At 39.5% G+C, this 25,608-nt stretch overlaps 1 protein-coding gene across 1 annotated transcript in view; it reads right to left on the bottom strand.

Annotated features, from left to right (window-relative positions):
- Nucleotides 1-4,657: 4,657 nt before the first annotated feature.
- VWA8 (von Willebrand factor A domain containing 8) overlaps nucleotides 4,658-25,608 on the bottom strand; it is a 182,847-nt gene continuing 161,896 nt past the window's right edge. Inside the window, exons 41-45 of the mRNA XM_014890712.2 lie at nucleotides 19,896-20,021; nucleotides 17,858-18,016; nucleotides 10,060-10,158; nucleotides 8,714-8,952; nucleotides 4,658-6,712 (exon numbers count right to left, since the gene is read on the bottom strand). Of these exons, the coding sequence (XP_014746198.2) occupies nucleotides 6,604-6,712; nucleotides 8,714-8,952; nucleotides 10,060-10,158; nucleotides 17,858-18,016; nucleotides 19,896-20,021 (732 nt within the window). The 3' untranslated portion in view covers nucleotides 4,658-6,603. The remainder of the gene's footprint in view (nucleotides 6,713-8,713; nucleotides 8,953-10,059; nucleotides 10,159-17,857; nucleotides 18,017-19,895; nucleotides 20,022-25,608) is intronic.

Genomic DNA, 25,608 nt, shown 5'->3' with positions numbered 1-25,608 from the left:
TAAGATGCTAGTTTTAAATTATATTTTGGCCTTTGTTACTATATAGCTCTAACTGAATGATTTATCTGTGATATGCAAGTGGATAAACCTCAGTTGGTGAATTAAAAAGCAGAGGAGAAAGGACACTCTATGTTTTCATTGCATTATAAACTCCCTAATAACTTCAGAGCTTTAATACCACGTGATTAAAGCTTTAATACAATAATTCACATTTCTCTGCACCCAGTGCACAAGCAGCATTAATGCTGGCCCATGTTTGGGTATAGATGCTGCAGTTCAGGGCTTGGCTCCTGAGTGTTGGGGTGTGGGGCTTCTGCTGTGTTCATCCAGATCCTTCTGCTTCCAACCTGTCCTGCCTGTGAAAGACCTGACCCCATAGGCTCCTTGATCTTATAGTCCTGTTTGCAGCAGAGAGAGGAGTGATTTGAGGGAATGATGTTATTCTTTTTCTCTGAGCTGGTGCTAAAGGAGAGGAGAGTTTTGAGGTCTTTAAATGCACTATAAGACAGAGGGAAATCTGTTGTTTTGTGGGCATGGAAACCCTCTTAAGTGCAATGGTGACTGAGAGAACTGAAAAAACGTAAGAATGAGTGAGAATAAGGCAACTTCCGAAAAACTTTTTTCAGTGGCACTTCCAGTGACTTCCCCCACTTCACTGCTTCATCAGCCCGTGCCTGTTCAGTGCTCAGCTACAACCTTTGCAGCAAATTTTTGAAATCACAGCAGGAGCAGGGAACAAACTCTGTCCTCTTCAAACGAGAAGATAACAGCCAAGGAGAAGCCGGTGATGGCAGGGGGAGCAGCTGCAGTATGGCAGACCCGTGTGTTCCAGGTCAGCATGGCCCGGGGCAAGCATGAACTCCACTGTTTGTTCTTCCTAGTACGATTGCTGCCCTCAGATACCGAGCTGACAGCCAGTTTAGAACACGTCCTCACCAGGGGCTTGCCTGCCTGCTCAGACCTTGTCCCATTAGATCTGTGCTTAAACATAGATATGGTCTTTCTGCAGGGTCTTAATTGTAAATGTATTGGTGAACTGAAGGTCCCTTTTCCTCTCACAGCTGGCTTGCTCTCTGGGAACTGTGCCATGCTGAAAGTGGGTCATGTCAGAAAACTGAGGGAACGAGGAGGAGGACTATGGCAGCTGTATCACTACTCTGATTTTTCTGTTTTGGTTACATTATATGACTTCTTTCTAAAGGGATGCAGTGAGGTTCTCAGTCCTCAGTACAGCAGAGAAGGAGGACAGAGTTTCAGTATTCCCTATTCACCCTCCTGAGGAATGCTAAGGGAGCTGGGGATAGCAGGGAGTGGGGGAGACCTTCAGAGCAGTTTGAGATAATTCTGATGGTCATTTTGGTGCATCCAAATTCTGCCACACCTTCTGCTGCTGAATGCAGCACTCAAGGGGAGCATCCTTGCTTCTAACAAAATGTTTCTTTAAAAACCTCCAACTTGTTTATAATTATCAACTTGGAAACCAAGTAGATGACCTTGCAGATGTTGAACCAATCCAAGCTGAAATGCACATGTTGGTGCAGATGGCATGGAGCATGATTTAGTCATGATGACAGCAAAAATATGTGGGACACCATTCTTTATATCACCCTTCAGTATAACACATTTTCCTAACCACGAATGTTATTTGTGGACTTTTTCCAGACCACAGTCTGCATACAATATTTTATCTTACTCAGCCTGGCGTGAGTAGTTCATATAAAATATTCATTTAATTATTTGAACTGAAAAGGCTGCTGTTGCTAAGGATGGGCTTTGTATCAAGTCCTGATATTTTATTCTTCATATTTGTGAGATGTGTTTAGTTTATAGGTGCTGAGTGAATATTTCCATCCTCAGTAAAAGGTTCCAGGGGCCAGTAAATTTTGGCTTGTGCTAGAATGAACTTGAACGCATTTAAAAAGAAAGAAAGCTCCTACAATTTGTATGCAGGCAGAATAGATCTTGTATTCTAGTCCCCATGCCACTGTTCCATGAGGTTAACAAGCCTCAATTCGTTCTGAGCATGTTCCTGATGAGGAGGCTTAAGCACAAGAGCTGAAGGTCTGAAGCCTGAGGCTCAGCCCTCATGGCTCTGATGTGGTGCTGACTTTGGCAGCTGAGCTCCATCTCTGAGTTGCCCCTTGTCAGCCAGGGGGGGTTTGTGCTGCTTGGTGCCCACGGTGGGGCTTGGCCAGGACGTGGCAGCACCTCACTGCTGCTCTGTGAGCCCCAAGTGAGCAGCCCCTCCCGGCCTCCAACTGGGATTTTCACTGGGGGAAATTCTCCTGCTGTGGCTGGGTCTGGTAGATCTTTCTGGCTACTTCATCTGCTTTTCTCACCTCCATCCTGACCATGCCTGCTTTGGTGCTCAAGTCAAGCCAGCTCAGAAAGCTGAGAAGGTTGAAAATGAGGAATTTGTCCCTTTTTCCCTTGCTGCTCTCTCTCCTTATGTTTCTTTTGGAACTGAGGGAACTCTGGTGCCAGATTACACCCAGCTGGTAGGGATCCATAGCCTCAGGCAACCAGGGTCTGGGTATAGTTTCCAGCCCTACCTGGATTTGCACAGCTCAGCCTGTCCAAAGAAAAACTGTATGTGATGGGTGGAAAAACCAGGGTCAATATCTAAGATTTTTAAAATTTTTTTTACATTTCTAACTGTCAGTACATTTACTGCAATGAGTTTTTTCTTAACTAGGATCACACTACAAGTGTAGTAGTAAATCTGTGTTGTGATACACAGAGTTTTTCAGCATGCAGTCATGCCAGATGTTCAGACTAAGGATGTTGTGAGTAATGTTAAAGTATCTGGTTTTTAAAAATAGATTTTCATTTTCACATGCTTGTCCTGTCAAAAGGTGGAGAATAGACGGTCATGAAAACGAAGTTATTCAAATTTTATAATTTTGCCTTGCCTTTGAAAAAAACCCACCATTGCCTTTATTCTCAAGAATGTCAAATCTCTTCTGTAATCCTTCCCACATACACTTATTTCCCAGAAAATGTAGCTGACTTTAAAACATTTTATTCAGTGACAATGCTGCTCACATTGACACACCAGTCTCAAAGACAAAAACACTTCTGAATTAGGCAATTTGTAACCTGTTTATTTTGGTGATGTGAAGCCTGTCTCCTACAAGAGGAAATCCTTCAGCTGAGCAGTTTGCTTTGCAAGCTGTTTCTTCTGTAGAGGAATTTGTTTGCTACAAATTGTTGTAAACAATCTCACACGCCTGAGTGAGACATCACTTGCATTTGCTCTGATTGAAATCTCACCTGCCTGGACTTTCTGGTTCCCTTTTTTTTTCTTGCACCGAAGTTAAATAATAAATGACTGTGTAGTGCTACTAACTGGCTAGTAGGTAAGAACACATTACAGATAGAAACAGAATTAGACCACAATCTGCATTGCAAGAGGTAATTAAAATCACTACTGCTGATGTGACTAATGCTATTAAAGCATTAGTGATAGGTCAGGCCCTGCTCCAACTGGCAGCTCTATTCATGTGCTGAAACAGGGCCTTTCCATAAAAATCAATGAGTGCAAAAGTGCCTTGTTAAACTGTGAGAAGAGATGAAAAATACCTTAACTCGCTTTCAGAGGGGATGAGTGACACACAAAGCTGGTGCCTGCATTGCAATCAGAGCAGCCACTGGTGCTGCTGTTAGCCAGACAAAGCATTCCACTAATTAAAAATAAATGCATAATAGGAAGCTCTGCAAATCCCAGGAACATGAAAGAGGAGTGTTTGCTGATTTTTTTAAACAGTGAAATAATGCTGCAAGTCCTGGTGGGACAGGGAAAAGCACAGTTGCTGCTTTGATGTCCCTGGGGTAGCGATGGGCATTAAAGCAGGTGAGAGATGTACAGCCTGGGGAAAATTCTGCCCTGAATTTTCATAATTTAGAGAGACACTGTCAGGTCAAATATGCTCTGCAATGCAGTGTTAGTAAAGCCAAAATCCAAACCCTTTCCTTCTGAACTGAAAACTTAAAAAAAGCTTCACTCGTTTCTTCTCCCTTTGTCTCAAAATCTACTGCAGTAGCTCTTCCCCTCCACTCCTGACAGAGCCCACCTGCAGTGCTGCATCCAGCACAGTAAGGACATGGACGTGTGGGACTGAGTCTGGAGGATGGATATAAAGATGGTCAGAGGGCTGAGGCACCTCTCCTGTGAAGACAGCCTGAGAGAGCTGGGGGTCGTCAGCCAACAAGAGGAGAAAAGGCTCCAAGGAGACCTTACAGCACCTTTCAGTACCTAAAGAGGGCTCAGGAGAGGTGAAGAGGCACTTCTTACAAGGGCATGTAGCAATAGGACAAGGGGGAAAGGCCTTAAACTGAAAGAGGGCAGGTTTAGAGCTTTCACCCACTCCCACCCACCCTCATGGTGCTTGCCTCATGGGCAAGCCTGGCCCTGGACACGGCTGTATCCTATGGGCCCAAGGAACATGAGCTGAAACACAACAGACATCTCCTGAAACAAAAAAATAAAACCAAACACTACAGAAAGGTAATTGTAAATGATACTAATACATGATACTTTTACAAGTACAATTTAGAGGCATAATCAAACTAAAGATTAAAAACTGGATTTATCATAGTTTTTCCCTTAAGTAGCACTAATTTTTTAATGATAAAGACAACAGTATTTTACTGCATATAAATCTGAGGTGAGAAAGTTTATCCACATAAGTAATATATAAAGTGCTAGTTAACTGCAAAAAAAAAAGCTTCTTTTCTTCAAGACTGCTAGCAATAAAGGCAGACTTGCTGAAGGAATTTCCATGTAAACACAAATTTAGTAAGAGCCTTATTAATATATCGATTCTTTATTGCATTTAGTATTTCATCATACGTTTAAAGGACCAAGATATTTTTATTTTGAAGCGCACTTCCCCTTAGCAGCAGCATCTGTATGTATGTGCGTACACGTGCATTTGCTCCAACCAGAGATAACCTTCCCAACCTTCTCCTCCCAATTCTAAACAGGAACTGCATCTTCAATCTCTTTGTTTTCACATATATGGTTATCATAACAATGCCAATAAGACTTTGAAAAATGTCTTCCGTCCCCTCTTGTCAAAAAGAGTTTGAAAGCTGACCAGACTTTGAAACTCATCCTAAACAGGAGACATTTTTCATGCTCTGGTAAAGATTTTTTTCTGTAGGACTGACAGAGTAGAGAATGACCACCATAAACTTAAAACACCAATGGTTGTATTTAATGCAAAGACCAAATTAATCTGCCTCCTTCCTTCCAAAGATATTGCTCAAGGTGCCGCTTGCTCAACTGCAGGACTAAGAGAAATATTAAAAGAATTGCAATTCCTCCTTTGGATTTTTATAAGCACTCTTCTTGAATGTTCTTTTATTCAGTTACTCTCTAATTAACATCAGCAGAGTATCAGTGATGGTGCATATCCCCCACAACAGCTTAATTAAATCATACATTCAATTCATCAAATATTCCATTGTTCCCAAAGAACTACAAAATATCTCTTCTTTAGCAGATAAAAAGGAATTATTGCCTCATGGAACAAACCAAACACCAATTGATTGAATCATAAAATAAGTCTTTACAACTAACTTGGATATTAAATACACAGATATCTTGCTAAAATACTCTTTCCTCTTCCTTTATAAAAAATAACTATTTTTTCATGCCTAAATCTCTCCTCCAGTTTCACCTTCAAATGACTCAAGAAAAACAGACCATGAATGTGCTCTAGCAAAGCACTAGCAACCTTTCTGTCTCCTGATTGAAGAGTCACCCCCGTGTGCTGAGGCCATCCCAAGGATTCTATGTAACACTGCAGTGAATGCAGCATCATCAGCTGTGCAAAGGAGACATGGTAGGAATTCTCTCCTTGGAAACACTGCCTCTTGGGTTCTTAAGAGAGTTTTGACCCTTTCCCCTTACTTTTCATAGGCAGAACTGAACCAATCTATTTTTGTGCTGTTTTACTTCTTAACAGCCACTTTCTCTAGATCTGACAACTCGGAGCACCGTGCCTGATCAGATAATGAATGTTTACATGTGACGGTCAGTGTTTCCAAACTGCTCCATTGTTTCCAGCGTCAGGGTGAAGCCCTGATGCCCATCAAGACAAGAAAGCAACAGGAGAGGAAGGAAGGATTTCCTGCCTGGCAAGAGCAGTCCTGTTCAAATCAGAGATGGAGTTAAACACCCATTCAAACATATGCACGCAAAACACTGACACAGACTGCCTGGATCTGCCTTGCACAGGATTACCAAATCCCAGTGAGCCATGTTTAATGAAACAGGGTGAGATGATTCCGTAGTGCTGGCAACACAGCAGGCAGAGGAATGATCACAGACTGTCCTTTGTTTGTTTGTCCCTCCGGAAAAACATTCATTCTGTCGCCATCCTCTGCCCCAATGCAGCTCTTTGAGTGTGCTAAGTCACTTGAGAGATTCTTTGGGAAAATTTACAGCCTGGCTGTCATGTAGATTATGGTTGCTTGGCTGATTAGAGAAGAGTATGTATTTTATTAATAATTGTGTTTATCCTCAGCTTTAGGGTTTGTACCTCCAGCAGGAGTGAATTTCCTCTTTGAGCTCACACCTGGTGACATCAGTGACGCTTAGGCACTTGACAGTATTGTAGACGTGAATATCTGCTGCAAAATCTGAGGGATCTCTTTGGTATCCATGGCAATAAAAGACCGACCTGCTGGCAGCGTCCTCTGCAGCCTAAGGAGCAGAATGAGGGACAAGACACAATTACCACCTCAAATTATCTTCCTTACCACAAAACAGGATTCCTTACATTACTGTCACCATGCAATTAAAGGTCTGAGAGCGCAACAGAGGGAGAAAACACTGAGAGCAGGTAGGGCACTGAGTTCCTCTCAGCAACATGAACAAGAGTGTTTCCAGAGACTTCTATCCATGTCGTCTTTCTGACATGCCAGAACTCCATTTTGATCAAGGTACCAGGGATCCCATGAGGTCATCACAACTAGATTGCTGTGGACAGCTACAGATTTACATTGGAAATGAAGATACTTGTCCTAAATTGACTACCATGAACCCACAGCTCTTTCAGTTCAACAAGTCCAACGATTCTAACTGTGCTCTTTGTATTTCTTCTTTGACATCGCTGAAGATTACATGGAAATGGATTCTTCTGCCAATATTAACCTGACACATTTTATTCACAGCTTAACTCACCCTTAAAAGTCAAACTAGATGCATGTTACAAACCCCATCTCCCTTGTGTCCAGTTAGCAAGCTTGGGGTTTATTTTTTCTAGGAGTTTTACATGAAATTTTGCTCTATACTATTCCTCAAATGCCAAGTAAATTCCCACTTTGAAAAATAGTTTAATAAAAACAGAATTCCCTTCTCCTTCATCCACAGCAGTTTCAGGAAGGCTTTGTCTAATTCTGCATGTCCACATACATAGAAATACATTTCAGTGACAGTATGGTGTGCATTTTCCATACCCAGTGAACTGGGCCATTTTAAGATCTCTTACACAGAAGGATGTAGTCAAAGATTTTTTTTTTCTTTTTTAAAATTTCTATAAAAAATAAAGGGACTTTCTGTAATTATAATCTTTCAGAATGGATTATCTTTTAATGAATAACACAGTTCTGAGGTACAGACCTGCAGTCACAACTCATGATGTCTGTCCAGTTGTATCTTTCAATCCTTTACTGCTTAAAATTGTCTACTGAGGGCCAGCTCCCTTTCAGATTTCTTTAATTCTCCTCTAGTTAAAGACTCAAACAAAAATAGAAAAGACACTGTTGATATTTGTGGCTATACCAGCTTTTTGCTGCAGGTATGGGTCCTCGATGGATGTGGAACCTGGAAGAACACCTGGGGCAGAATTTCTTTTTTCCCCCTTGTGCCCAAATATTTTAAAGTGAAATTATATAGTAGAACTAAACCCAGGCATATTGTCTCGGACATTCCACAGAATTTGTCTGTAACACAAGGGGAGTATCTGAGTCAAATTTTTGGCTGTTTGGAAGACCAATTAAGTCCAGCATCTTTTGTTTTAATCTCTTTTCTTAGGCCTACACACATTGTAACCATATACTGGACAATGACACAGGTACCACATCTCTAATATGATTACATTGTGACACTACATAAGGGTTTACTGCAGATCCTGCAGCAGGAGGATGGCATCAGCATGAGCATGGATGCAGAGGATGCTCTGAATTTGCTGGCTATAAGGGATGTCTGCAGGATCCACAAGCCAGTCTCCTCCCTGACACAACTCAGGAGCTACAGCTTCTCACCAGTACATTAATAATGATAATAATAAAAAGAAGATGGGTGAAAACTCAGACGTGACCCATCAATGTGCACTTGCAGCCCAGAAAGCCAATTGCACTCTGGCTTTCTTTCATTAAAAGCAGTGCAGGCAGCAGGGTGAGTGAGTGATTCTGCCTCTCTACTCCACTCTGGTGAGACCCCACCTGGAGTGCTGTGTGGTCCACACCACAGGAAAGACATGGACCTGTTGGAGCAGATGGGCACAAAAATGGTCAGCAGGATGGAGCACCTCTGCTATGAAGACAGGCTGAGAGAGTTGTGGTTGTTCAGCCTGGAAAGTCCAGGGAGACCTTATTGAGGCCTCTCAATAAATACAAGGGGCTCATAAGGACATAGTGAGAGTTTTTACCCATCACACAGGCCCTGGTAAATAAGTACTAGGGATAAACCAAACACACTTACCTATCTGCCTGGTCTCCCAAGGATCCTATAAATATGGCAAAAGCATTGACTTGAGTGTTGGTGGTCAAGACCTGTGCAAACCTTGATGGCTGAATTCCGTACCGCTCAAGATTTGCGTCACTTAAGACGATAACAAAATACTCGTCAGCCTCCTCCTTGGCGATCTCCCGAATGGCATGTTCTGTCCCTTCCAAGGTATGGTCTCCACTCATGCAGAACTGAGCGTGGGCATGCATGGTCTGTGTGCACAGCATAACCATGTGGAAACACATAAGATGATTTTAGGAACAAGCATTCGTTTCAGCTAGCACAGGAGGCAGTAAATATTCAGTACTGCTGTATTAGGGGATCAGAAATGCAGACAGTGCTCCAGATAGAAAAGAAGATGCAGCTTTTTGTATATGATATGTCATATTTTGAGACAGGCAGCACTTCTTAAAAACACAGTTGGTTAAACAATCAAAACCCATACAGGTACCCAATGAGACTGGGCCTTAGGGACGGTAAAACACTTTGGTCAGCCGTACTTCGAGTAGATACATTCTTATGTATCTTAGGAAGAAAACAGGGCTTAGTTTCCTAATGCTATGAACAGCTCCTGTAAGCTCATAATTTGCACTGGACTTCCAAATTCTAGTAGTGTCTTAGTTATTATCAAATATCTGATTCCTGACAGTGGCAGTCACATTTAAAAACGATAAAACATTTTGTTTGAGCTGTTACAAAATAAATACACCATATTCATTGATGAAGCTGTTACCTATGTAGAAGGCCATGAATTTCAGATGTTACTAAATCAGGTTCTTCTAATCAAAGGAGCTATTTTAAAAATGGTTTTTGAAGGAAGCTCAAATACATGCTTCTAGCCTATCAAGCTACCAACCAGGTAAATCCTACAATATATTCAATTTTTCTTCATCCGACTAGAGAAAAGTTTTGGTGAATACACTTGCTTTGACATCGTGATTTAATGTTTCCAGTTTAGCACTGAAACATTTTCCCAATGCTAGTGTGATGCATAACTTCTTGAAGGTACCAGGCTAAATCACTGACTTGAGATCCCTCTACAGTTTTGAATGAGTCACTTATGCACAAATAATATCACATGATTTGGGCAGAGCTATCTATAATCACTGTATAATCTTTGGAACTTCCCCTATCCTTTGACAGGTAGTCAAAATGACACATTTAGGGTGCAGCAGTACAGAATAAGGCATACATTTTTGCCTTCTTGTCTTTCTTTTATTTTACTATCCTCATGTTTTGCATTCTGTGACTTGCCTACAATTTTATTTTTGCAGTCATAAAATCCTTAGTTACCAGCACCACTTATCAGTAGGATTTACCTTAAGAATCTCTAATCTTTGCTTATTGTTCTTGGGAACTTTGTCACTCCCAACCAAGGCGATGTTGAAGCCATCTCCTGAATGTCCAACAATGTCGTACTACAAGAAAGAAATATCATCAGTCACCTGTTAGTCACAGATGGCCCTTGGCTCACAATGACATAAGACAGATCAAAGGCAATTTGCAATTTTCAACAAAAGACCCCAAGTACTATTCCCTGTTTCTGTTTATGAGCTGCTTAAGAGAACTACTTGCAACTTCTCACTGACACAAAAACATTGGAAAGAATTGTTAAATAATGGAATTAAGGAGCAGTTCCTTAACAGTTTTCACATCATTCCACCAACTGCAGAGTGATGTGTAAGACCAAGACCTTGCCCTCTCACATTGTCCACGTATTTCTTTTAAAGCAGCAATTTTCATCGTCTTGAGCCTGACAAACAAGAAGCACATTGTTTGAGAGTAGCTCCTATGTTTGATGGATCTTTTTGCTGACCTCATTCTGCTCTGAAAAAAAAAAAGTACTACAAGTCCCCTTTCTTGAAAATCAGCACTCCTTATTTTTGTGCATAACAGATCAAAGCCATTGCTGAAAGTATGTAGAGAAGCAAATTCCAAGAGCCTCTCTATGTTTTCAAAGGAGATGGTGTGCGCATCATTCTCCTGCAAGATGCTGCAAAACTGACATGTAGAACTGCAATAGTTCAAATATCTCGTTGAACAAATAACACAATGTTGTGAACGCCTCTGTTTTATGTGAGAGCTTCATTGTTGTTACATGAAAACCAAGACAAGCCGAGTTATGGCAAGGTCCTGACCTGCCCTTTGTGTTGTGGATGTGGCAGTCACCCCAGGGAGAATTCATGAGCAAGACAAAAATGGATTTAAGAGCTGTCTACACCAAGCAAGACAGCACAGTGTCCAGAACCTGAGCTCAGAGAGACCTGAGCTGGCAATTCCTCAGCATGAACACGCCTGTATTTCCCCCTGCCTAGCTGGCACAGACCTGCCTTTACTTGACAGGGAGCCCTGATGCAGTATTTTACCTTTCTGTTTTATTTTTTCAAGTACAGTTACAGGTTCCTGCTGGGTTCACCATCCCTAATTCCCACATAATCATCTGGTAAAAGGCAGGTCTATTCCTCAAAGTTTTTCCTGTCTTTTCTTTCCTATTGAAAGACACTTTATTTGGTGTAAGTCAGGTCCTAGAGAGAGGAGAAATACAGACAAAGCTCTTTTTGTTTCCATATCACTAATTTGCTAAGAAATATATCAAAAGAAAGCTAGAGCAGCTGGAACAACACTTCTAAAGGTGACACCTCACTCTGCTAAAGAGCAAACGTGCAACATACTGTAGATTATTTCACCCAAGGTCAGGCCATTTTATGACAGCCCCATGTAAAACAGACTTCCTTTCCCTAGGAAATCTTTATATAACCTAGTCCTCACACAATCCTATTTCTTTCTGCTCTGTTGGTTTTTCCCATTTCTGCTCTCCTCAGCTCTTATATGCCTAGTATTTGCTACCCAGCCTCATGTAAAGCTTTCAGTCTGCCACATGCTTTCTCTTCAAAACCTATTTCTTATCACCAATAATGCTCCAGAGTCTCTCCTTTTTGATGGATATGAAGACAAATGGCAAATTAAAATATAAAAGTTTTGAGAATAATGCTGAGGTTACATTCAGTATACTTCCTAAATTAAAGAGGAATATATTCTGTTGAAAAAAAACCTGAACCATGCACAGAGAATGTGTGCATGAGTATTGTTTTAAAAATTAGAGACTGTTCAAATCAGAGGAACTAAATAAAGCAGAGGTTTAATGGAGCAGAAAATATACAGTGCTCGTGATTCTTATGCAATGTCAGAAATGCCCACACATCTTCAGGGTAGGCTCCTAATTATGAAATCTTGCACGTCCTCTGCTGAGCAGTTTTGCATTCGGTACCACTTTTAAATCAACAACCTAACCATGTAAAGCAAGATGCTACCATTTTCCCATGTAAAAAGGCTAATCCCTTTGCAGAAGGCTCCTTCCTGGCTTCCTGGATGTCTTCCACTGGCTGATCTTGAGTCAGCTCTGCCATACTGAGTTCATGGGAATAGGCCAAACTTTGCTGTTTGGGAATATCATTGTGGTTCTTGATATACACCAGTAACAGACCAAGCTTTCAACCAAACAGTCTGAGTTTAAACTCGGTGTGACAGCCTGTGTAAGGGGAATTGCTCTATCTCCTCGATGAAACATTAGATGTTGACCCTACAGTAAGGCCCCCTCCACATTCTTGCACAAGGCACGAACAGACAATCTGGATACAGGCAAGGCGAGGCTGAAATGAACTGAGCAAACTATGGCAGGCATGGAGAGGCATCCACCTGGGAACATCATGTCCTGTCTGCTCCCTGCTCAGAGAGCTGCTTATTATTCTTTGTGTGTGCCCATGCGTGCACCCGATACGTGTGCTTATCTTTAACAGATGTTATCAGTTTCCTTGTTTCTTTGCTGACAGCTTACTATGCTATTTGTGACTTAAAAACGTTTGGTGAGGCAGCAGGGAAGAAGTGGCTATTTGATTCATCCTGACTGCTGCATTCTGGGTCAAGTAGGGCCTCCAGATCCTGCTGTGCTGGGGAAGAGAGGAGCTGTGATCAACAGCCCTTGTGTGCTGGAGCTCATGCTCCTCTGATTCCTCTGGAAGCCAAGTCAAGGACCAGGAGCAGCAAAAATCTAATGAGTGTGAGTTTGCTTTTGGGAAGCTCAGCTCCCCAAACTATGAAGCTCGATGAGTTCACAGCAAGGGAATGTAGCTGCACTGACTTGGATTGACTTAAATCAACATAAGACTGCAGGCTGAGAGACCCTCCCTGGGAGGGGGAATGAGAGTAGGCTGACAGCAAAGTTCTAGAGGTGACAGAAGAGAGATGTTTGCCCAGGGGAATGTATAGAATCTGTCACAATTTACAAAAACAGAGTTTGAGAGAGGAGCAAAACTGGAGCAAAGAAGCTCACTCTGAAATGGCAAAGAATTAAAATCTCTCCTGAAGTAAATTATTACCTCCTCCTGATCTGTCTTAAAGTAAATGAACCCTCAGTGATTTCATATTATCTTGGTGAACTCATTGTAAAGAAAAAGTGCAGACAGCTCCACAGCCCTGGTCAACTGGGAACCCCAACACATGCAGGCACATGCAGACTTTGTCAAAACCAGTTTCCTTCCTTTGCAGTAGCTAAAGACGAGCACAGAAGAAGGGCCTTTAGAAAGCAGGGAGGCAATCTGACGCTTTTCCCTCATAAATTCTCTAAGGAGGATTTACGTGGATGGAGTTACAAGTGAGAGAAAAGTTGTGATACAATCTTACTTGGAACTTGGATACAATCTTACTTGGTTTTGTTTTACAAAGTTGCAAGCAAAGGCACTCAGGACAAATCCAGCAGCAAAATAGTTTGCTGTAGTGTAGCTTAATTGAAATAAGATATTGTTGTGGTACACAGGAGCTTGTTTTCCAGTAGCCTCAGGTACACTGCGACAAGGACTTCTCTATTCAGAGTACACAACTTGTAAACATGTATCTTGAAATAGCATCATTTTGTTGGTTTCTTTCCATAGCAAAAGGTTAAAACAATCTCTGTTCCACTGTCACATTCTGCACTGAATGATGGTTGCTGCTGCCTAAAATGGGTAAAATGGAAGACTTTGTCTTCTGCAGCTGCCATGCCAAAAGGTTTCATTTCTGAAGGCATTAAAAAAGCTGAAAGAAGATGTGTGCTGAATGTAAAAGGCAGTGTGAATTAGACTCTGCTGGAGGGCTAGATCTTTATGAATTCGTCCTTCTTTGGACAATTCTGAACATTTTATTTTTCTGAATTTATTTCAAACCTTTTGTTTATTATTTAAAAGAAACTATTCTGCCAAACATGTGAATCATTTCTTCTTTTCCTGAATTAGCAGTGCTGCCTCCACAGCAAATTTTACAAACACAGAATGTTAAAGGAGGCATCTAAAATCTTCACTATCCCTTTAATATAGCTATAAATAACAATTCAGGCTTTTCCTACCTGTTACATAATATGCTATTTATTGAGTCACAATATTTTTAAGGCTTCATAAAATTGCTGTTGGATAATTTACTGGACATGCCTCCTCAATCTGCCATTATGTGTGCAAATCACAGTAATCGGGAATGATATAAAAACATACAGTTTGTGACAGACATAGTACTACCTCAGATAAAAAAGAGAACAAACTGGCCTTCTGTTCATTTTCAAACAATTGACACTTAAAATGGGAAGTTCAGAAGATGGGCCTCCTGCTTTCCCCTTGACAAGGAATGATTCGCTACATGCACTTATGGGAAATGGAAGTAGGGAGGATGTCCCATACGAACATAAAAAGCTGAAAAATACCTACTGCACTTGTCTGCCTTTATAAAAAGTAACTTCAATACCTGCTTGGTGCAGTCACATACCCATTACTCAGCTCCTCTGTATAAGAAAGCAAGAAGAAACTATTTTCTACCTTCACTCAGTGCTGTTAAGATCATCAGACAACCAACATCATCCCTGATACCAAGGGGTATCACCCATGGGGAAAGCTCAGTTGGGTAGGATAAGCAGCCAAAGAAAAGCCCATCTGATTAATTCACAACCGTGTTTAGCAGAGAAGTAAACCAAGCAACATCAGAAAAGTCATTCTGACCAAAAGCCAGGAATTGCCTTCCAAAGTCTGCACTGCAGTTAGACAGCTGAAGGGAACTTTACTCTGTAAATCCCCTTTGCTCAACAAGCTAGATGATCCCCTTGGTTCAACACATGTTTTGCAAGATACCCCTCAAATTTGCAGCATATGTTGTTGTGAACTGTGCAGATGGGGCTACAACAGGGATAGACAGTAGCAGGCATATCTGAAGGCCAAAAAAAATGTTTTTATAAAATCAGGGAAGAAGAGAGTAAGGAAAAGGAAGAAAGAAAAAAGTTATAAACTGCAGATTTTTAATTGCACACTACACAGTTGTGTGTTCTTTTACAAATGGCTCCTCTCTTAGATATGAGAAATGTATGCTATTTTTGCAGACATACCAAACCTTCAGCTTTATCCTGAGAAAAAACAGCAGCATCATGCAAAGTGTCTAGAGTTGTACAGCATGGAGTCAGTGATATTTAAATAAAACACTGTCTCTCCTGCTCTCTGAATCCTGACCCATGGATTTTAAAATCACAGAACTGAAGAGAGTTTGTAATGATCTTAAGTAATACTCCACAGTGTGCTGGCTGCATGTCTGGTTCTACAAGTCATTCCTTTATCATGCACTTGAGGGTTCTCAGCTTTAGAGCTTCACTGGAAATAAGGACAAGTGGTTTTCTGCCATTGTGTTACATCCTTCTCAAGTGTTATCACTTTCTAAGCCATTTTCCTCAGCTGTGTGAATGTAACATAATTTATTGTTCAAAGTAAGAGCAGAATGAACAAGTGTCCCCTGGTCACCATTTCTGTTTTAGTCAAGATTTTATCAGCTCCTTGATTTTTATCTCCTCCACACTGAGCGGTTCTTACTAAGTAACTTGCTTAGTTATTTAGTCATTCCTTATAAGGGGACACTTCCATACCCTTTGCAATCTTTGTTACCCTCTCTTCTTTTTCAGCTCTACAAGAATTTTTGTGAGATGGGGGAGCAAAATTGCATGCATTACTCCTAATGTGAATGCACTGTGGATGTTTATAGCAACATTCTCATGCATTCTCCTTTCTTCCCTCTTCTTTTGTTAATAGTTTAGAACATTCTATTAGCTTTTTTGACAGCTCGTGAGAACGGAGTGTTCAAAGAACCACACAACATAATTACAAGATATCTTTGTTGTGCACCAGTCTATAGCTGGGACTGAGGACTAACAGAAAGCTGAGACCTTCTCACTGTGCATTTAAAATAAAAATTCTTTTCTTCCACTTGCAGCACTTCACATCTAAAAGCACCAGCTACCATTTTATTTCCCAGTCACCATTTATGGCCAGGTCCTTCTCCAGCTTCTTACAGCTGGATTTCTCTTTTCATTTTCTCAAATAACTTCAACAATTAGCAACTTTTGTCACCTCACTATTCATCCCTTTTAACAGATCATTTTCAAATACAGAGAACAACATAACAGCATGGACTCTGGCATAGGTCCCAACACAGCTCCACCACTGACCCACTAAAACATGACCACTCATTCAGTTTCCTATATTTTTAGGAATATTTTGTTTATCTAAAGGATTTCCTTTTTATCCACAAAAGTCTCTGGTGAGGGACTTTGTCAGTCGCTTTTGGCCAAGGAGACTCTACCTACCAACCAACCAACCTTGCTTATCACACACATTGTTACTTCCCTTTACAAAACCATCTTGACTGCACTACAGTATATGATATTTATCCTTGTGCCCACTACTTTTCTGTGTGGATCCTGCATTTTGCCATACTCATATCTGTGTTGCTCAGATATGCCTGACTTACCAAGCTACACAAATCATGCTGCTTAGTTGCACTGCCACTGTAAATATCTGCCCTTAACTTTTCTATTATCAGTGAGCAGGAGATACATAAACAGCAGAACCAATAAAGCCCTGATTTCCAATTATTTTTTAAAATTACATTTGAGTTGCCACATGGCTTCTCTGGGCTAAGGTAGAAGTTTATGGTTACAGCATTTTCCTCCTACAGGATTACACAGCATCACTCTCTACCCAGCCTGTTTTAATTATGTTTTCAGGAATGTAGTGACTTTGGGAACAAAACCATAGTTTCAAATTTGTTTGAAATTCTGCAACACGCTCTGTTTAAGAAAGTTAAAGGGCAAGAATGCATTTCTGCCAAAGAAGATGGTAGCACATGCCTTGCTTTCTTAGGGAAAAACATAATGCCTGTCTCCTTCTGTAGACTTTTCTACTGAAAAATAGAAGTGTGCATGACCGTACTTTAGAAGACATTCTAAAAGCATGTGCCTGATTTTGTACATGAGATTCTATGGGAGAACAGAAACCTGTAGAATAATGTTGTTGGAGGAACAAAAGCAGACCTGACTGATTTGATCTGGACTAAGTTTCTATTAACTTTGTTTAGGAGATTTTACATTTTCTTCAGATGTATTTTAATTCTCATGTTTGATACACTCTTCAGTAAAGGTAGTAGACATTTCTATTCTTCTGTCAAACACAGGGTATGTCCAGAAAAAACTGGAGACTGCCATTCCTGTCTTCTTTATGGCTAAAGAAACATGGCCTAGACTTGTTTAGGCTTACTGAGACAAAAAGAGTATTACATTTATTTACATTTAATTTGTAGGCTACTATTAAATAACATTTAGCACCTAGTATGTTTCAGTATAAGAAATTATTTCTTGCTTTTAGTTAACTAGAAGAGAGAAGGGACAAAGAAGTCTGGTCTCCCCATGATCAAGGACTGCTGTGTGCACTCTGGGTGGATGGAAGGACATGGTATCTCTGCATGTCCTGAAGCTCATATTTACTTGTGCTTTGTAGGCTTAAGTGTTTCTTCTCAAAGAAACTGATAAAACCAGAAACCCCCCCTCGCCTGCAAATCTCACTAAATCAAAGTCTTAGATTGAATACTCCCCTGCTGAAATGTGTAATGTTTTTTACCCTTTCACTAGTATTATTTTTCAGGTTGCTAGAAATAGATCAATGTCTTTATTTCCTTATGGGAATGAATAATAATCTTTGGCCAGACTGACTGCTGAAACACTTTTTCCACTGCTGCGCACAGCCTGTGCAATAACCACAGAGCTCCCAGCCCAGCTGCAGTTACCTTGAATTTGTGCTCATAGTTCTCGAAAGCCTCCATGACCATGCAGACGGCCTCCATGGAGCGCTCCAGGCGCCCATCCACGCCGTTGAAGCGGTACATGCTGCCGGAAACATCCACCACCAGGCGCAGGCGCTTGGGCTTCTCCTGGGGGCTCCCCGGCTGACAGGGAAACACAACACAAATAAACACAGGGGAAGTGGGAAAGCCAAACAGCAGAAAAGATGAAACAGTCCAGAAAGAGAACAAGATCCACTTTGCAAACCATGAAAATTTTATCCAGCAAATATTGTTTGGTTCTGTTGTTGTTTTTCTTTTTGTTTTTCAAGAACGCAGAACACAAATATTTTTCTATTTCAAACCAGTTCTTTGACAGATAGCTCACTGTTTTCCCTCACCTTCAATGACTGGAAACAAAATACCTCAAAAAATTCCACACATGCTTGTCAGGAAAATACTTTTTCTGCTTCAGTTTGATTCTTAACATTTTATTTCAGTAAAGAAACTCTCAAATTTGCTCTTTCTGCCAAGGCTCAAAATGGAAATGCTTTTCCTTGGCATGCAGTACTAACAGGGACTGTATATGACTGTAAAAACTTGTCTTCTGAGGTTAATAACATTCCAAAAATATTTGAAATCTTGTTCTGATTAACTACTAGTTCCATCTTCATTCTAATGCTGAAACCATTATTTTTTCCCGAAACAAATCCCATCTGTTCTAATAATTTTTGGCACAGTACATTCAAGGGAGGTGTTTTATTTAGCATGCAATAAGACGTGTCTGGATTCAAGTATGAAGCTATTAAAGATGATCTGAAAAAAACCCCAGTCACAATATAAACAAATAACTATGATGTTCCTTTTACCTGTAAAGGATTTGTGTACATTATTCTTTTAATTATTCTTTTAATAGACTGTGGCATCCCTGCCTTCCCAGAAACAAAAGAAGAGATTACCAATTAAATCCTACATTTATTTTGGTTTTTATAGAAGTGTCCTTTTAAATATAAAAGCTGGGCTTTTTTTGTGATATAAAAGGTCCTTTTTTCCCCTAATTGAATTATTTTTACAACGCCTTAAAACTGATACTTTGAGTAAACACATTTTGAAACAAATTGAAGATTCAATCAGTTTTCCATTACTGGTCTTTCACACAAGGAGTGCCATATTCCAAAAATAATTCAAAGCAACATAAGGACCAAATAGCATAAAAATAATACCAGGGATTTATCACATGTGGGTAGATGACATGCAAAAAGATGCTGTACTCAGCCATTTAAAAAACACAACTTAGTGTACTTAAAAACTGCAATCTGTCATTAAGTATTACTGTTAAGTATTATGGACTAGTCCCACTAGTTTTGGCCAGGTTTAGTTGGTCTGATTCAAGTGGTTTCTCTGTTGCTGACTCACATAGGTCTCACTGTAAAGCCTTCTAAGGAACAGCTGAACCAGGCCATAGGACAGTCAACTTTATCATATCTTAATGGCTTTTCCTCACACTTTTTTTTTCCTATCATAATTTTTTTCTTGTAAATCCAAGTATCTGTGGAAGTTGAAATGATTTTCATGCCATGGAATAAGGAAAATACATTTGTAAAGCACTTTTCACAAAAACTTCTGAGGGGATTAGCATATTTGTTATCAAAAATTAAGTTAGTGAGAAAATATTTTCCTTTTATCTATAAAAGCAAACAAAATAAATGTTTTCTGCTAATTGCCTTCTGATCATTAAAATATGAAATAAGAACATAAAAAAGTGTTGAATTGGATCAAAATTTAGCACTGCCTAGATTGGTGTCCTCTCCCTGAGCGTGGCCAACAGGAAATATTTATGTAAGACTATGTGAAGAGGTACAGCACATTTTCCATGTTGTGGTTGTCTCTGTGTCAGGGACATCCCAAGCCAGAAATATTTTTCTGAGTTTCTCATCCATATAACGTACTCAAACTCCAAGCACAGATACTGTACAGCCACTAGGAAATCAGCAAACTGGTTAAGCTCTTCTCCACCTTTCCCTGGTTCTTGCTGGATACTTACTTGTGGCTCAAGCTCTCCACGTCGTTTATAGATGGCTTTTTCTCCTGTCAGCCCATCAATGATTTTGGCATCATCTAGCTCTCCAACAGCTTGGTGTCTCAGCCATTGTCTTTCTTTACCCTTGGCCTACAACAGAAATCTTAGTCAGTGATGTGAGTGTGTGTTAGACAACTTAAGACCTACTGCACATGACATACACATTAATTTCTTTGTAATGATGTGATAGTTTTGGCATAAGTCAAAGAAATCCTAACACATGTTCACAGCTGTCCTGGTCTTCTCTGAAAGAAAAATCAACACTGACAAAGAACATATTCCCTCTGTAACTTGGTCTAGTTAGCCCTTCTTGCAAATACACTGAAAATGTGTGTGAGAAGCCTGTTCAGATACACATACAACTGAAGGGACGCACATAACTGACCATTTGTTAGCTGTTTTCAGTCCACATAGAACAAAAAAATTCATTGGGTGACTTAAAGGTAAAACTAAAGAATATCCACTTTAGGCAATGGCAAATAGTTGCTTTACAAACACTATTAACAGTATAAACTAAGTGCCTATTTTAAAAACCTACTTTTAATATCGTGATACTCAAGAGACAGTCCAATAAACACTTCTTTTGTTTTAGCTAAAAGGACATCGGTTATCTACAGCCCGACTTGATGAAAAAACATTACAATCCCTGAACTCAAATATTCATGGAACCCCTGCACACAGAGCATGTAGTTAAGATTGAAGACTCGAGTATTATAATATTATAAGCAATATATATAAGCATGTTTCCAAAGGATAGCTTCATCATACACAAGGTAGGATAGGTTCATACTAAAGACAGCAAAGTCTGTACATATGCGGTTTATCGTTTATTTAATTTGTTTAAATCTTCACGTTAAAATTGCTCATCACAGTAGTTAGCCCAACAGGGAAAGCCAGTTTTGAATTTGTATACTTTTAATCCTTTTCCCCTCTCAGTGAATTGCTGGTCAGCAACTGGAGGAAAATCAAATATCCAACAGGACACAAACTGCCTTAAACATTGACTTTCAGGAATGAAAATCAATTCCTCTCTGAGGAATTGATGAGCAGGAAGTCTTACACTACAAATCCTCAGTAAAGTGCAGGCCTGGGATTTGAAAGGATGAATCTTTATAGTTTTGTGTAGGCTGAGCAGGCAGGTAATGACTTCAGGTTCAGAGAATCTTTGATTTTGCTTTGGACTAAATGTATGAGTTTTTGTTTCAGTGTGTAGAGGAGTTCTGGACTTCAGACTATTGCCTATAATTACTCAAGATTAATGGACTACTTGCCCATGAAAATAAGTGGGCAGAAAGACTACAAAGCCACAGAAAAATGTTTTGATTAACGAAATCAAAAGCTTTATAGATGCTTCCTGATGGGAAGTAAAAGCAATGTTCCCCAAAAAACATGGAGACCTTAGCCCTTTAGTAAATCACAGAAGGGAAAGTGGAAAAGATTTCTGAGGTTGTGAATTCAGCCAGTTGTGTTCTCTGATACATTTCCATGGTGCTACAGTCAATTGAGCTTTAAACTGCTTTGGCTGTGGGGCATCCATGAGTTTGTACCATCAGTTAGGAATTTCTACTATCATTAAATATGCCTGGGTTGAAAGTTAAATCCCATCTTCCATAGGATCACTGATTCCTTTGTTGCCTTCAGAGCTGTGTAACATTCACCTGCAAATTCCCAGTGACCTCTACATGTCCCACCAAAATGTTCCACTGTAGGAGTTCTCCTCCTGTGAAAAGCCCAGAGGCAAATTTCAAGACTCCAATTAACCATTAAAAAATACTCCTGGAGAAAACCTGCTGCTGAGTAAGGAAAGCCTGTCTAAAATGAATCATGCACCTTCCAGGGTGATGCAGATGAGAATGGCTTCGTTTCTACACATCTTAGCCACTCTAAGTCATGGAACACAGGTAGATCCTTATCACTTCCTTAGCACTGGTGTTTTGTCAAATTTTTGTAATTTGCTTTCTTTTAGTAGGCAGGAGGGACAACCAACAGAAGATTATAAATTTTCAGCTTTACTGAGCAAATTCTCAACTAGTTTTGCTATTTATTTACAATGCTTTATCTTTGCAGCTATTTGATGTTCAAGGAACAGCAGTGTGAGAAGAAAATGGCTTTTAAATATGGATAAAAACAGCTAAAAACAGTTTAATACCTTCAGAAGTTTATTCAACAAAAGTCAGAATTTGAGCTGAAATTTTATTGGAGGGGCATGGAGTTGGTATCTTATCCTAAAATGGGAAAGAATGCTGCCAAAAATCTGATCTTCCCTCTTTCCAAAATAATGCTAAAATCAGGCTACTTAGTGTCTGCCTCTTCCATGCAGAGCTACTAAGAATTTGTTTCCTTTTATGAATGCTGAAAAACATCATCCTCTTAAGCAAGGATCTTATACAATGCACGCATTTTACATATTACAGGGAAACTTCAAATCCTTTTTAATATGCAATTTTCATATGTTCAAAACCAACTTAAGTTTAAAAACATTTACACTTTTAAGAGAAAACCATAACTAATATATATACACCTTGTTTTGATACTTGACTAGAAAGGACATATAACATATTACAATTTCAATATTCTGCAACCATATTGATGGAAAAATATGGTGCTGCTTTTGAAATTTGAAAAATGTGCTAGATACTGTATCTTATCAATATGGTAGTGGCTGATCACAGTGCACCACTATAGTAATTCTTTTCATTGGAAGATGTATCATATGCATATTTACAAAAAAACCAGCCAACCAAACAAAAAACAACACCTGTTATGTCTCCAAATTTCAGAGAAAAAGTTGTGTATGTGAAGTTATCACATCTAAATATGTAGCTCGTAATAGCAGAGGATGTATTCAACACTGCCAGTTGTGGTCTGCATTTGTTTCTGGGAAAACATTACACAAATGTTCCCTTAGCTGCTGAAATCACGAATCTTCTACTGACAGGGCACAGGGTTTTTCAAATTTCCAGCTCTCCAAGCCATGCTTATTAAAGGACTGCTACATTTTATTCTTGCTGCTATGACCAGACCATTCCTACATGGTCTAAATCAAGACAGTGGCCAGCAGGCTCAGTAACTCAGGCTCAGGTTTGCCCAGCTCAAATGTAGGGAAGCTACAAATGTACTCAGAAGCTACAGGGACAGCTGCCCCTAATTCTCTCTGCAATAATCAATAACAAGAGAAGTACTTTCTGGAAAGCAAGTCACTTAATATTAAAGAAGGTCTTTCTGAGTGACTGACTGATTATGAACTTTGGAATTTGGAGTTCAGACAGACAAGCTTCAGGGGAGAGAAGAAAGAGCCCATCAGTGACAGGATTTCCTGGACTTCTGGCTTTGCTACTTCTACAGAAGATAAACAAAAACTCATTATGTTTTGATAACGTTGTTCAAAGAGCTGACAGAGATCAGCAAGTTATAAAAAGCAAAATGAACAATGAAATTACATTCTCAGACTATGTTTATGTATCAGTTTCAGGGATCTGCCTATTCCAGAAATCTTTTTCTGCTGCTACTAACTTTTGGCAAGCCATACACAACTAGACCTGAATTCCAGTCTCTTGATTCTAAGGAGATAAAATTTAATCAAATGAATATACTTTCAAACAAAATCACAAAAATAACAATAAAAAGGCATATATTGAAGAGAAAATCCAGGTTAAATAAATATGGGCAATGTATTTTGATTACGTGAACACGGTTTGAAACAAAGCAAGCTCAAACATTTTTAAAAAGCCAAACCCTCTCTACTGAGAAGGTAATTTGGGATTTTCATAAAGTTAAAAACGCATAGACATCTGAGTTGCAAATTTTACTGCAATGAACTTTGCCATTGGTTTCTTATTTGAGATATGAGGAATGACTGACTGATAACAGAAAGAAAACTGTTCTAGTTGAGAACTCACGGTGTACTCAGGACAATTCAGAATATAATGTGAGACTGTGGGACACATATTGAGAAAGTAAGAAAATTACAGCCAGAAAAATATTCCAGGCTGGAGCTTTTCAGCTCTGTTCCCAGCCGATAAGCTGGTCCAGCTCAAGGCTAGGGAGAATTTCTCCCAGGGTGATAATTTGGTCAAAATAAAAAGGAATTAATAACAAAGATAGAACACCTGTTGTGGTGTGTGACCAGGCCCTGGGAATGGGGTGTCTTCACTCTGAACCAATCATTTTTTCTCTACTCTTGGAATTTCGAGTCATGCTATAAAACCAAGTGTGTTTCTGAATAAACTTGTCTCTTTCTTCCTGTCATGAAAGACGACCATGAAGCTGTGCATCTTATTTCTGCCACACTTAAAGGGTTAAAACCCCTTTCCACGGCTACATGAGACATATGCACAGTTCTTCATGAGGGCTGGATGAATTACTATGCTAAAGAATTCAAACAGCCTTTTTTCCCCCCCTCTCAAAAATATCACACGAAATGTGTTTGTAGTCACCTTCCTTATTAACAAAAGGCATTTTGCAACTAAGTAACTCCTATTATCATTTATCTCCTATAATAATTTATTCATTTTCCTAGATCACCTTCTAATAAAATCCCTACCAAAATCTACATAAAAATTTATAACATGAAAAATTTTCTTTCACTATTGCTCTTATTCTATGCCTAGCTTTTTCAAATTCAGTAATTTGGTTTTTTCATCATAAATTACATTTCCTAACTTTGTGGTTAGCTGTTACAGGTTTTGGCAGGAAGTTAGCAAAGTCTCATAAAATACTGTGCCTTATAAGACTTTGTCTTGATACTAAAATGACCTTTTTTAAAAAGCAAGAAGATATGCCTCCTTATATTAAAATATATTATTTTTTATTATGATTAACATGATGCCTGAAGGTAAGAATTTTGGCTTCAAGGGACAGATAAGGCAAACTCAAAAAAAGACTTCAAACTGAAGATTCACTTATTGATTTCTTACCCAGATGTGCTTCCAATTGCATGTGTGCTAGAAACATGGCAAAAACCCCATCTAGATATGTGTTGTAGAAAAAACTGAGATAGATCAAATTTTTTTCAACAGAGACCTATCTTTATAAACCAAAAGTCTGTCCTGAACTGAGACACATCTTAAGTGCATGAATCACCTAATCATGCCCAACTTAAATGCTCATTACAGGCGGAGTTCTCTCAATTGGTACATTCAGAATAAAACTGGTTAATGGTTCTCTGTGTATGTATGTGATTATAGTAATGCTGTTGTAGCTACAAAGGTTTAAAGGTGTAAATAAGGCAAAATAATATTACCCTTCTTACTTGCAATACCAGGGGATTGGATTTCTTTGTCCAGGAGGAGGCTGTTTATCATACAGAGTGACTTCTTTCTGTATTTCAGTTTTATTACTTAAAACACTGCACAGTGACTAATAAACTAAGGTATATATACACTAGTGGTTAGTAGCCCTCAACAGAAATATTTACAATCAAATATGTTTTAAAAGGAGTAAATCACTTTCCTTTAATTTTCACTGAAGATTAGCAGATGCCACCTAGAAACAATGCAGTTACAATTTTATGTACCCTGTATATGAACACTAGTACTAAAAAAACCCCAGAACAACCACTACACCAGTTACCAAAAGGAAGGCAAACTGGTGGTTTCAGTGAGTTTCCACTTAGGAGATTTGGGCTATACCTATTTCTGTTCACAAGAGTTAAAACACACCTGAGAAAAATCAATGT

The sequence above is a fragment of the Sturnus vulgaris genome, chromosome 2 (assembly GCF_052056855.1).
Source record: "Sturnus vulgaris isolate bStuVul1 chromosome 2, bStuVul1.hap1, whole genome shotgun sequence".
Lineage (NCBI taxonomy): Eukaryota > Metazoa > Chordata > Aves > Passeriformes > Sturnidae > Sturnus > Sturnus vulgaris.
The sequence above is the reverse complement of the archived record's forward strand: the minus strand, read 5'-3'. Positions and strand labels throughout refer to the sequence as shown.